The sequence below is a fragment of the Sinohyriopsis cumingii genome, chromosome 16 (assembly GCF_028554795.1).
Source record: "Sinohyriopsis cumingii isolate HCF-2022 chromosome 16, ASM2855479v2, whole genome shotgun sequence".
In the NCBI taxonomy this organism is placed as follows: Eukaryota; Metazoa; Mollusca; class Bivalvia; order Unionida; family Unionidae; genus Sinohyriopsis; species Sinohyriopsis cumingii.
The window spans coordinates 93,165,727-93,178,995 of NC_142976.1; the positions used below are offsets into that span (position 1 = coordinate 93,165,727).

The window sequence follows — 13,269 nt, forward strand, 5'->3', positions numbered from 1 at the left end:
TGCCAGACTAGACAATACCAGCTTCTGAAAGTGCAATGAATGAATTACCAAATATATAAAATGTAAAAAAAGTTATCGGCTCTTTTTTATACAAATGACCTCTGAAGTTCAGGAAGTGAAAATGACCAAGTAGAGCTAGCACTTTTTTGAAAGGTGCACATTTGAAGTAAGGCCAAGCTGTATACTCTATAACCCATAGTACACCCATCAATCATACACCAAAATAAAGGGAATTAAAGGTTCTTTGCATTATACCTAAGATATACAAGGTCTTTTTTAAATAGCCAGTATAACCAGTGAGGAAAGCCGGGGACATTCTTTTTCTTTAAATTCCTAACCCTATGCAAAATGCGAAACTGTATAGCGCCACCTTAGGTGGCGCTATGGTGGCGCTATACAGTTTTGCATTTTGCATAGGGTTAGGAATTTAAAGAAAAAGAATGTCCCCGGCTTTCCTCACTGGTTATACTGGCTATTTAAAAAAGACCTTGTATATCTTAGGTATAATGCAAAGAACCTTTAATTCCCTTTATTTTGGTGTATGATTGATGGGTGTACTATGGGTTATAGAGTATACAGCTTGGCCTTACTTCAAATGTGCACCTTTCAAAAAAGTGCTAGCTCTACTTGGTCATTTTCACTTCCTGAACTTCAGAGGTCAATTGTATAAAAAAGAGCTGATAACTTTTTTTACATTTTATATATTTGGTAATTCATTCATTGCACTTTCAGAAGCTGGTATTGTCTAGTCTGGCAAAATTCATTTTCCCTATTTTAATAGCTGCTATGTATAGTGTACTTTAGACTAATTCAGACTGATTTTTTAACACAAGGGAGCAGTCATTTTAGTTAGCAGTGTACTTAAATCATGTAAAATTTCCAAAAGTACAATATCCAAAAGAAATATCATCCACATTACATTAATGTAGCATAGAGGTATGCAAACGTTCTCTCCACTGTGCATGTTTTAAATGCGAACTACTTCACCTTACATACGTCACTCTCTCAAAAGTACATATTATCTGGTGAGCGCCACCATAAAGAAGATGTAGGTATTATTTTTTTATGATTTAATTATGTTTATATGGCTGAAACATTTAAGTCGCAAGCATCAAAACAATCCTTATGAATAATTCTCCTGCCTTTTTTCCCACAGAACAGTATTTATGAGTGTCAGAGTCTCTAACAAGTCCAGCCTACCCCCCCCCATGATAAAAGTGAGCTATTTTAAGAATGCACATTACATTTTGTAAACATAGCAACCAATGTTATGCTGAATGACAGGAACATGAAACTAGCCAGAATTATTTCTGAGATATCAACAATGAATTTTACAATTAGAAAAGGGAGGTAACTCATCAGCTTCATAAAGGTCAAAGGTCAAAGTGTAAAATATTTGCCTATTGTTTAATATGGAAGAAGCGAATTCACTTTCTCTTCATTTATTTTTTTATTTCATTGCAAATAAATGAAAAGAAACATTTTCACCATATATTTCTGTCACTTATTGCAACAGTTTTAAATTTAAGTTGATTCTATTCCTATATTCTAAGTCTTCTAATTTCCCCATAATTAAGGTCTCTACTCACACAAACATACCTCATGGCAAATTATGTAAGCAAGAGAAAAATGATCATAATTAGCTTATTTTCATGCTTAAATGCAATATGAATGTACCATTTTATTCAGAACATCATACATAATTATATGAAAATAAAAAAAAATAATTGCAAACATTTTTTTATTTTCTTTAAGGTGGCGCTATACAGTTTCGCATTTTGCATAGGGTTAGGAATTTAAAGAAAAAGAATGTCCCCGGCTTTCCTCACTGGTTATACTGGCTATTTAAAAAAGACACTTTCAGAAGCTGGTATTGTCTAGTCTGGCAAAATTCATTTTCCCTATTTTAATAGCTGCTATGTATAGTGCACTTTAGACTAATTCAGACTGATTTTTTAACACAAGGGAGCAGTCATTTTAGTTAGCAGTGTACTTAAATCATGTAAAATTTCCAAAAGTACAATATCCAAAAGAAATATCATCCACATTACATTAATGTAGCATAGAGGTATGCAAACATTCTCTCCACTGTGCATGTTTTAAATGCGAACTACTTCACCTTACATATGTCACTCTCTCAAAAGTACATATTATCTGGTGAGCGCCAACATAAAGAAGATATAGGTATTATTTTTGTATGATTTAATTATGTTTATATGGCTGAAACATTTAAGTCGCAAGCATCAAAACAATCCTTCTGAATAATTCTCCTGCCTTTTCCCCCACAGAACAGTATTTATGAGTGTCAGAGTCTCGAACAAGTCCAGCCTCCCCCCCCATGATAAAAGTGAGCTATTTTAAGAATGCACATTACATTTTGTAAACATAGCAACCAGTGTTATGCTGAATGACATGAAACTAGCCAGAATTATTTCAGAGAGATCAACAATGAATTTTACAATTAGAAAAGGGAGGTAACTCATCAGGTTCATAAAGGTCAAAGGTCAGAGTGTAAAATATTTGCCTATTGTTTAATATGGAAGAAGCGAATTTACTTTCTCTTCATTTATTTTTTATTTCATTGCAAATTAATGAAAAGAAACATTTTCACCATATATTTCTGTCACTTATTGCAACAGTTTTAAATTTAAGTTGACTCTATTCCTATATTCTAAGACTTCTAATTTCCCCATAATTAAGGTCACTACTCACACAAACATACCTCATGGCACATTATGTAAGCAAGAGAAAAATGATCATAATTAGCTTATTTTCATGCTTAACATCAATATGAATGTACCATTTTATTCAGAACATCATACATAATTATATGAAAATAAAAAAAATAATTGCAAACATTTTTATATTTTCTTTAAGGTGGCGCTATACAGTTTCGCATTTTGCATAGGGTTAGGATTTTAAAGAAAAAGAATTTCCCCGGCTCTCCTCACTGGTTATACTGGCTATTTAAAAAAGACATTGTATATCTTAGGTATAATGCAAAGAACCTTTAATTCCCTTTATTTTGGTGTATGATTGATGGGTGTACTATGGGTTATAGAGTATACAGCTTGGCCTTACTTCAAATGTGCACCTTTCAAAAAAGTGCTAGCTCTACTTGGTCATTTTCACTTCCTGAACTTCAGAGGTCAATTGTATAAAAAAGAGCCGATAACTTTTTTTACATTTTATATATTTGGTAATTCATTCATTGCACTTCCAGAAGCTGGTATTGTCTAGTCTGGCAAAATTCATTTTCCCTATTTTAATAGCTGCTGTGTATAGTGCACTTTAGACTAATTCAGACTGATTTTTTAACACAAGGGAGCAGTCATTTTAGTTAGCAGTGTACTTAAATCATGTAAAATTTCCAAAAGTACAATATCCAAAAGAAATATCATCCACATTACATTAATGTAGCATAGAGATATGCCAACATTCTCTCCACTGTGCATGTTTTAAATGCGAACTACTTCACCTTACATATGTCACTCTCTCAAAAGTACATATTATCTGGTGAGCGCCACCTTATACATGTATAAATACAGCAGTATATGTCACTGAACTGCACTCCACATCACTCTTCACAATCATGATTGTACTGTACCATAGTTGGTTCATTTTGTGTAATGCAAACCGGCCAAACCTGATGAGACCGTTGATATTTTTTCTGTAAGTTCGACAATTTTTCAGAATGTCGTAACAAAATATCAAACTGTTATTGTAAAGCTGTAAAACATATTTCAAAGTTCAGTATTTGATACATGCAATGATGGTAAACGTTACATTCAACTGAAAAGTTTGTAAAGTACATGTAGACCTTATTTACCACTAGTACAGTGGTACAACACTTTAGTTCCAAACCGGGCTATGCAGTTCAATGGGTTGTTGCTAACTCTGAACTTGACGCAGTTCTTGGATTTATTTCACATTTCACATGAGGACGGCAATCAAACCTCCTGCCACAAGCCATAATCAAATAGACACGTGATGTCCAATAAACTTAATTGTGTCACTTCCTACTTTAATTCAGAAGAATCTGAATATTCTTTTTTATTCTTCTGTACTGATTATTAACACTTTTTAAGAGGTTTAATTTCTGCTTCATCTTCAACATGCATCACTTGCTGGACGTCATTTGGAAAAAAACTATAATCAACAGTTAGATCATGCAGATGCTTTACATGAAAACATATGTGCAGTTTAAAGCATCTGAGGTACTGCTGTAAAGTTAGTCTGGTTCCATGCTTAATTCCACTTATTCTAATAGATGCTTCCTGATAAGGTCACTAGCAGATGATATTCTGCTCATTTTACCTGGAAGATGGGCAGCCTGGCAGTTTCTAATATGTGGAACCACCAAAATTGAAAAATTGAACAAGCCGAAACTTAAGCAAAATAAGCCTATAAATTAATATCAATACTAACAGAAAATCTGATTTGCGTTTTATTTATGCATGTATGTTTTGTAACAGTATCGTCAGATTCAAAAATTTTATTTCAACTTCCAAACACCATATAAACTCAAAGGTAAATCGGCCTGCATACCACAAATAAGGCTGCTGATGACATCATTCAGGAACTATCTATATGAATCCCGGATCCAAATCAAACATGGATGAACCAGTTATGTGGATTTTTTTATAACAAGCATTTTCCATACTTTTTTATTTTTTTCTGTGAGTTTGTATTTTAAGGATCATTTTCTTAAGACTTATGGCAAAATTGTAAGGGTAAGCAGGTTTGGTAGTTTGTCAGTATTTTGGTAGTCATTTTCATAATGTTAATCCACAAGTACAGTAACACTTTGATGACATAATTCACTTGAACAATTGGCATCACTCAAATGTTAGGCTGCAATATTTACCAACATTTTTTAAAATGTGTACACAGTATACAATAACCAAAATGATGCTATTTAATCTGACCAATTTGAAACATGTTAGATTTACAGCTGACAGTTATTGATAAGTAAACCTTTGACAATGCCATACATCATGGGGTTTGTAATTGCCTTATTTGCCGTATATCTATGACCCATTAATATTATGGGATTCATTTTTAAGACATGTCTTTTGTGAACATATTGGAAAATCACATGAAACATCCCTAGGATCACTGTGATATTGTTTCCTACTGCTACATATATATACATCATGAATAAATCGATAATGCAACTGGGACATACTGCCTGGACATGTTCATTTACATGGTTACCAGTTTTGTAAATTTACAAGCAGTAAACTAAACTAAGCTGTTTGCATGTGCATTGGTCAACTGTTTGCATGTGCACTGGTCAACTGTTTGCATGTGCATTGGTCAACACCAGATGGTTACCAATTTTGTAAACGTTTAAGGCAGTAAAAAAGCCATTTACACATGTAAATGTTGCAACCATACTTTAATGACTTACTCGGGGCCCCGAGTGGCCTAAAGCACTCTCCATTACGGATCACTGCCATCTCACCTCTGTCTGCGTGGGTTCAAGTCTCGGATTCGGCTCATGTGGTTATGTGAGAAAGCTTGCCAGTAGCCTCTCGTGGGTTGGTGGTTCTTCCTCCACCATTAATACTGGCCACCATGTATAGCCTATCATGTGCTGAAAAATGGCGTTAAACCCTATAGCAACAACAGCAACAATTAATGACTTACTCAGTTCTGGTGTAACACATTCATTGACATGGGAAACTCAATACTACTGAAAAATTAAACCCAAAATTTGGACTGCAGCACCTTGGCTTTTGGAATTTTGCCTTTTTTGTGTGAATAATATGGGATGGAGACAAGAGACCAGATTAATAGGAACACACCAAATTAAAAGTCTGAAACAAGTCATTAGGAATGTTAGGGAAATATTTTACACCTATAACTGACTCTTCACACGACAATAGCTTTCATCTGTTATAATGTAACTACAACTGACTCTTCACACGACAACAGCTTTCATCGCTTATAATGTAACTATAACTGACTCTTCACGCGACAATAGCTTTGACTGTTATAATGTAACTATAACTGGCTCGACATCACAGCAATAGCTTTCATCTATTATAATGTAACTGTAACTGACTCTTCACATGACAATAGCTTTCATCTGTTATAATGTAACTATAACTGACTCGACATCATGACAATAGCTTTCATTGTTACAATGTAACTATAACTGACTCAACATCACAGCAGTAGCTTTCATCTGTTATAATGTAACTATAACTGACTCTTCACTCGACAATAGCTTTCATCTGTTATAATGTAACTGTAACTGACTCTTCACACGACAATAGCCTTCATCTGTTATAATGTAACTGTAACTGACTCTTCACACAACAATAGCTTTCATCTGTTATAATGTAACTATAGCTGACTTGACATCACAGCAATAGCTTTCATCTGTTAAAATGTAACTATAACTGACTCTTCACATGACAATAGCTTTCATCTGTTATAATGTAACTGTAACTGAATCTTCACATGACAATAGCTTTCATCTGTTATAATGCAACTATAACCGGCTCTTCACAAGACAATAGCTTTCATCTTTTGTAATGCAACTATAACTGACTCTTCTCATGACAATAGGTTTCATCAGTTGCAATGCAGTTATAACTGACTTGACATCACAGCAATAACTTTCATCTGTTATAATATAACTGTATAACTGACTCTTCACATGACAGTAGCTTTCATCTGTTATAATGCAGCTATAACTGACTCTTCACATGACAATAGCTTTCATCTGTTATAATGTAACTATAACTGACTCTTCACATGACAATTATAAGATTTCATCTGTTACAATGTAACTGTATAGCTGACTCTTCACACAACAATAGCTTTCATCTGTTATAATGTAACTGTATAACTGACTCTTCACACAACAATAGCTTTCATCTGTTATATTGTAACTGTAACTGACTCTTCACATGACAGTAGCTTTCATCTGTTATAATGTAACTATAACTGACTCTTCACATGACAATAGCTTTCATCTGTTACAATGTAACTATAACTGACTCTTCACATGACAGTAGCTTTCATCTGTTTGAAATGTACTGAAACTTACTGACTGAAAACAGCTTTCATCTATTTGAGATGTAACTTTAACTTATTCTGTAACTCTGACAGTAGCTTTTGTCTGTTTGAAATGTAACTGTAACTTAACACTGACAATAGCTTTCGTCAGTTTGAAATGTAACTGTAACTTAACGCTGACAATAGCTTTTGTCAGTTTAAAATGTAACTGCAACTTAACACTGACAATAGCTTTTGTCTGTTTATAATGTAACTGTAACTTAACACTGACAGTAGCTTTTGTCTGTTTGAAATGTAACTGTAACTTAACACTGACAATAGTTTTTGTTTGTTTGAAATGTAACTGTAACTTAACACTGACAATAGCTTTTGTCTGTTTGAAATGTAACTGTAACTTACTCACCATCTGTAAAAAGACACTTTTAACTCAGATTTATAAGAACGGATGTGGTAGTACATAAAACAGAACATCAAAAGCAGAAATTAGAGTCCTTTTAAAACTGGCAATCAATTACAGTTTGAAATGAACTATCTTTCCCCAACACTGGATGAATGGATCGTGGCAGAACAGCTAGTATTGCAATGTTTTTATCTTATAATACATTGCTTGTTGATCATAAATTGTAAATGACCTCAACATTTGACTTCATAATGCCAAATTACTGTATACTAAAAATGTACATGCACATTTCATTACAGAGTCAAGATCAGACACCTGTGCTTTGGACACGTTTCGAGTGGACCCTTCCAGTGGGCTTCTGGAGGCACACATTACTTATGTTAGCAACAGCAAATGTTTGTTACATGTATTCTTTGTTGCCAAGTAAGTAACACAAAATAAATTTTGCATCATTAATTGGTTTTATAAACTTATACAGGGCCTTGTGGCAGTATCAGAATATTGATTGAGTTGAAACAAATGGTTTTTGAAGTGGAAATATTCATTGCTTGTCAAGTCCCTTAGGATAAAACTGCATCATAGAGTTATCCTGCATATCTATTATACATTTAGAATCTGCATGTTAGAGTTCGCTTCTATAATGATACAGCTATCCTTCAATACAGCAATGCTCAAGGAAGCTATAAAACTACAATGTTATAATCAAGTATGGCTTAAACTGGATATATATATATATATATATATATATATATATATATATATATATATATATATATATATATATATATATATATATTACTTATTACAACACAGGTACACAGGTAGCCATACAAGTGTACTTTGTTATGAGTGAAGTCACTTTATAGTAATAACTTCATACATCGTACAGAGTGATTCCTTAAATTTTGTAGCACTGTTAAAGAAGGGCATACATAGTGTGCTGTGTTATAATACTGCTCAAGGAAGCCATCCAAGTGTAATGTATTATAAGTGAGGTCACCTTATACCAAGTATTTTATAGATGGTACTGCCTTTCTTCAGTATATGGCTGCTCAAAGAAGCCATAGAAGGGTATCATGTTATGAGGTCACAATACTAGGTACTTCATACCTGGTACAGAGTGATTCCTTTTGTAGCCCTGTGCAAGGAAGTCATACAAGTGCACTGTGTAATGAAGTCACCTTATACTGGGTACATTACACATGTATACTGATTCCTCGTTATAACACTGTTCAAGGAAACCATACAAGTGTACTGTCATAAATGAGGACAACTTATACCAGGTAAATTATACATAGTGCTGCCTTTCTTCAATATAACACTGTTCAAGGAAGCCATATAAGTGTACTGTGTCACAAGTTAGGACACCTTGTACTAGATACATTGTTCATAGTACACAGATTCCTCACTGTAATACTACAAAAGGATGCCATACAAGCATGCTGTGTTATCAGTGATTGTATTGTAAATTCATATTTCTGTGTCAGCATTGCAAGACCTCAGTATATTTTATAAATTAACAAAATTATACTACAGTATTGTACTTTGCCATAAATTCCTAAATTGTTTGAGTAAAAGCATACATAAAGATCAAAGCACTTTCCAGACATCAATGTAAACAATCTTGTTCTTCCAGGCATGCCGAGCATTATGAAGCGACCTTCACCTTCCATGGCATCCTTGGGGAATTGCCAAGACGACTGTACGTCCGAGGTCAAGGATCATATGATGAAAAGCATGATGCCGTATTGGATGCCTAAATTTCATCATGGCCCATTAACAGAATGTTAAGAAATTCAACCTACTATCACATAAAATTTTGTGTGAACATGGTTATTTCCCTGTTCACAATTATATATAGTTTTACTATACATTGTTTCTTCTAATTGCATGAGACAGTATTTTACTTTCCACCTTGTAACTTTAAAACCATTAGAGATAAATGGATTTAAATTCGCACACAAATATATCATGACAAAAAGGTGACATACAGCATATTGCATACCAATCAAATACATGGCCACAGGTCAATATTTTTTTAGAGTTTTCTAAAGCATTTTCTCCTCCTTTGTCAATAAGTTAAGAGCCATCCAAGATACATGAATGAAACTTGTTTGACTTGTAGATGTGTGGTATATGATACCATTTTCAGTATCCATTCTTCATATAAAGATCTAGTTCTTGTTTTTTTGCATTTTAACTCGCGTAAATGGATAAATTTTGGCATGCTTATTTTCTCACTGTAATGGTCTGTCACATAACGCATTCAGGGTTGTATCTTTAAGGTCAAGGTTATTGATCAACTTGTGGATCCCTGGCTCAGTCATAACCAAAAGACTTATAAAAATGATACTAACAGCTGCCTTGCTTGGCGTTCAGCATTAAGAGGTTAGTGTTAGGTCGGCCTGGTGTCAGGATAATGTGACTGGGTGGGACATCATGCCACATGTGTGTGGCATGATGCCCCAGTACTAGAATCACTATAAACTGCCACACTGCAGACATCATAGCAATATGACCACAGAATTGTTCAAGCTATGTTAGTAATCAAAATCACATCAAAACCTGATAAAGTATTATGCATAACACTCACTTTAACTATAATACGTGTATAACTTTCACTGACTGGTCATGAAGTCCACCAATAATGAATGCTGTATTACATCACTTTTGAATTCTTCTTTCAAAATTTGCAAGTGCTGTTGATTTATCCTTTTCCTGTGGCAGCATGTTTTGAAATTTAACAAAATCCCTCCTCTAACATTTTTCAGTCATACAACATTCAAAAGTCACTTTGATAAATCTCGTTTCTGTTATTATGTGGCTTTTTTTTCTTCAATTTAATTTGGTCCACTAAGTCTGTGTGTATGAAAATATAATGAATCTGTTGACATGTGGTTTCACATTCAAGAAACACATTTGTTACAACTGTTTCATATACAGTTACTATAAATAGAAAATAAAAAAAATTAGAGGTCTAACGATAGATAAATGTGCAGTAGCAAAAAGTAACAAGAAACGAGCCTCAAACTGTAATCGTTATTCTGTGTCTTGCTTACTCCTGATGTCTTTGATCTGAACTTGAAAACATTTTTTTTCTTGAAGGTATCTGGTTGCCCATTTTATTTTCTGAGTTATTATCAACAGGCAGGTACCCAAGTACCGATTGACACTTTTACTTCCTTGCACATAATAATTCTTTGACCCCTATGAGAGTCATGAAACTTAGTTACCTTTCACTGTCTGTCCAGTAACTCTACAGCTCTGTCACAAAAGTCAGTGGACAAAAATTAACTGAATTTGATTGCATGTTTCTACATTTGGCAATTAGTGTAAGAAGGAATTAAGATTTGCTTCAGCATTTTATATCCATGTCCTATGTACATACATATAAAATGTACTTTTATATATACATTACTATTTGTAATATTATTTGCATTACTACTGAAAGTATTATATATTCAGCTTATTTTGTCAAAAGTTGTACAGTCATTTTATTGCATCAGATCCTATAACAAGATGTATAATTCAAGTTTTTATGAAATTTCTATTCCACCCACATGTAGCTATTTGCCTCAATTCTGCAGTTGTATCCTTTTTTTGAATTTGTTGTTTTATGTGTGCAGTTTTGTTCATACTGTAATGTAAAAATATTAAATTTGAATAAAACTTCCATTAATTATATATGCCACGATTTTGTTAGTAGGCTATCAAGCCTTTTCATGAATTACCTCCCCTTTCAAACATATCTGTTGATGTGCAGTCAGGTAGTTCCATGTTTATGTTATCTCAGTATACGTCTTCATCAATCAAACCTGACTCTCAACCTGACTTTAGTCTATGAAAATACAATTACTCCTCCCCCACCAACCCCAATTTTTTTTCTTCTGACATTCTGTTATATCACATTTGACAATACCTTTTCATACCTTAATAAGTGCAAACCAATAATAATAATAATAATAACCATACCACCCATCTTTTTCATAAAAAATTGCACAGTATTCTGAAAATTGTTAACCTTGGAATGCCTGTTGTCACAACCTGCATGGAACATTGTCTTGGAATTTCTTTCAATGCATGTATGGTATCTTATTACCATTTAACTCTGCTGGTTAAGTGAGTCACAAAAATGGATCTTACATGTGACATTTTTAACAGCACATAGCAGTATCACCAATTTTATTTTCAAAAACACATCATCATAAAAGTGGCAAAATACTGACCACTAAGTTAAGGTTTATAGATAAAACAATTTTTCTTTTCTTGCTTAGTGTAAATATAAAATGAAGGATGAATGAAAAACGTTTTAAATTTTCAAAACACAAAACATAAAATTTGGTTAGAAAATTTCTTCAATTTCCTACCTGGATAAACAGATAAAAGGGAATTCAAATGGTAGCACCCACTGGAATTCAAATGGTAGCACCCACTGAAGTAAAGGTTTATTGATGAAACTATTATTGTTAAATTTTTGTTGAAAGTATACTATGTCAATATAAGAGTAGTATACTATGTCAATATAAGAGTCATATACTGTGTCAATATAATAGTATATGTCAATATAAGAGTAGTATACTATGTCAACCTAATAGTATACTATGTCAGTATAAGAGTAGTATACTTTTCAGTATAAGAGTAGTATACTATGTCAATATAAGAGTAGTATACTATGTCAACATAAGAGTAGTATACTTTTCAGTATAAGAGTAGTATACTATGTCAATATAAGAGTAGTTCATGGGTCAGGTTCAGTTTTCATTCTGCAATTTTAAAAAATGCCAGAACATGCTCAATGGTGGTTTTTTTTTTTGTAGAACAAAATTAATTTGTATATTCAACAACACAGTAATACAAGCAGCCTTTGCATTTATCAATTTATTTTTTTAAAATAAAAAATGCGGACAGAAATAGGTCATATTCATTAAGTCCATTCATTTTTTTAATTTTCAGTTATGGCTCATATTTGTTGATGAATCTGCATCTTTACATAATCTGAAAGGTCCTTAGTGTCAGGATGCTTTTTGTCAGATTGGTTCAAATACTGTTTAGCATTCTTTTTTATAAGTCATTTTAATTTTTTTCTATTATTAGTGAAAAATGCCATAATTGATGGCAAATAGAAAACATCTGTACATATTTCAAAGGCCAGTAGACTTTCTGTCAAGTTGGGTCATAATTCTATTCCGCAGTTTTCCAGACAATATTGTTCATGGGTTTTTACATTTATAGAAATGGTGGCCATATTTGCTGGAAGATGGGCATCTGACAGTGTGACAGAATGAGACATAATTTGAAAGAAAAATGGGGCTAATTCTATATGTGCTGATCTGACAAACTCTAATTTTAACAGAACACAATGTCATGTTTCAAAGTGTACAGGTGATGTTATGTAAACACAAGAATTCTGCAGCCCACTCCTTAGTGGTAGGTAACATATTAAGAAAAGTAGGTCAGTGTGATCTCAACAGTAGATAACTACGGTGGATGACATCTCTAATATCAATAAACTCACCAAATGTCATGACTATATGCACAAGAGTGAAAAAATTAATGTGTTTGAAAAAGAAACTAGCCAAACACAAGCAGATTACCATACATGCCAACCATTATGCTTTTGGCATAATCATTACACTTTTTTTCACTAAATTACGCCTTACGCATAAATGTATTTGGATTACATGTTTTTGGTATATCCCCTTCCAAAAAAATAATTTGTCTTCTCATTTTTATTAACATCCCATTAATCTTACAGACCGTATTCTATAAAAGATTGCTTCAATGTAACTACGACATAAGAGTATGCTTGTATGTAGACTTGCATACACTTTCCTAAC

The 13,269-nt window shown here is 33.2% G+C and overlaps 1 protein-coding gene across 3 annotated transcripts in view; it reads left to right on the forward strand.

Annotated features, from left to right (window-relative positions):
* The window catches only part of LOC149781001 (deleted in lung and esophageal cancer protein 1-like), a 122,086-nt gene extending 110,970 nt beyond the window's left edge, over window positions 1-11,116 (forward strand). For all 3 annotated transcript variants that reach the window (XM_089938114.1, XM_089938116.1, XM_089938115.1), the window contains 2 exons: window positions 7,732-7,855; window positions 9,069-11,116. In XM_089938114.1, coding sequence (XP_089794240.1) covers window positions 7,732-7,855; window positions 9,069-9,192 — 248 coding nt within the window. In that variant the 3' untranslated portion in view covers window positions 9,193-11,116. The remainder of the gene's footprint in view (window positions 1-7,731; window positions 7,856-9,068) is intronic.
* The last annotated feature ends 2,153 nt before the right edge of the window (window positions 11,117-13,269 follow it).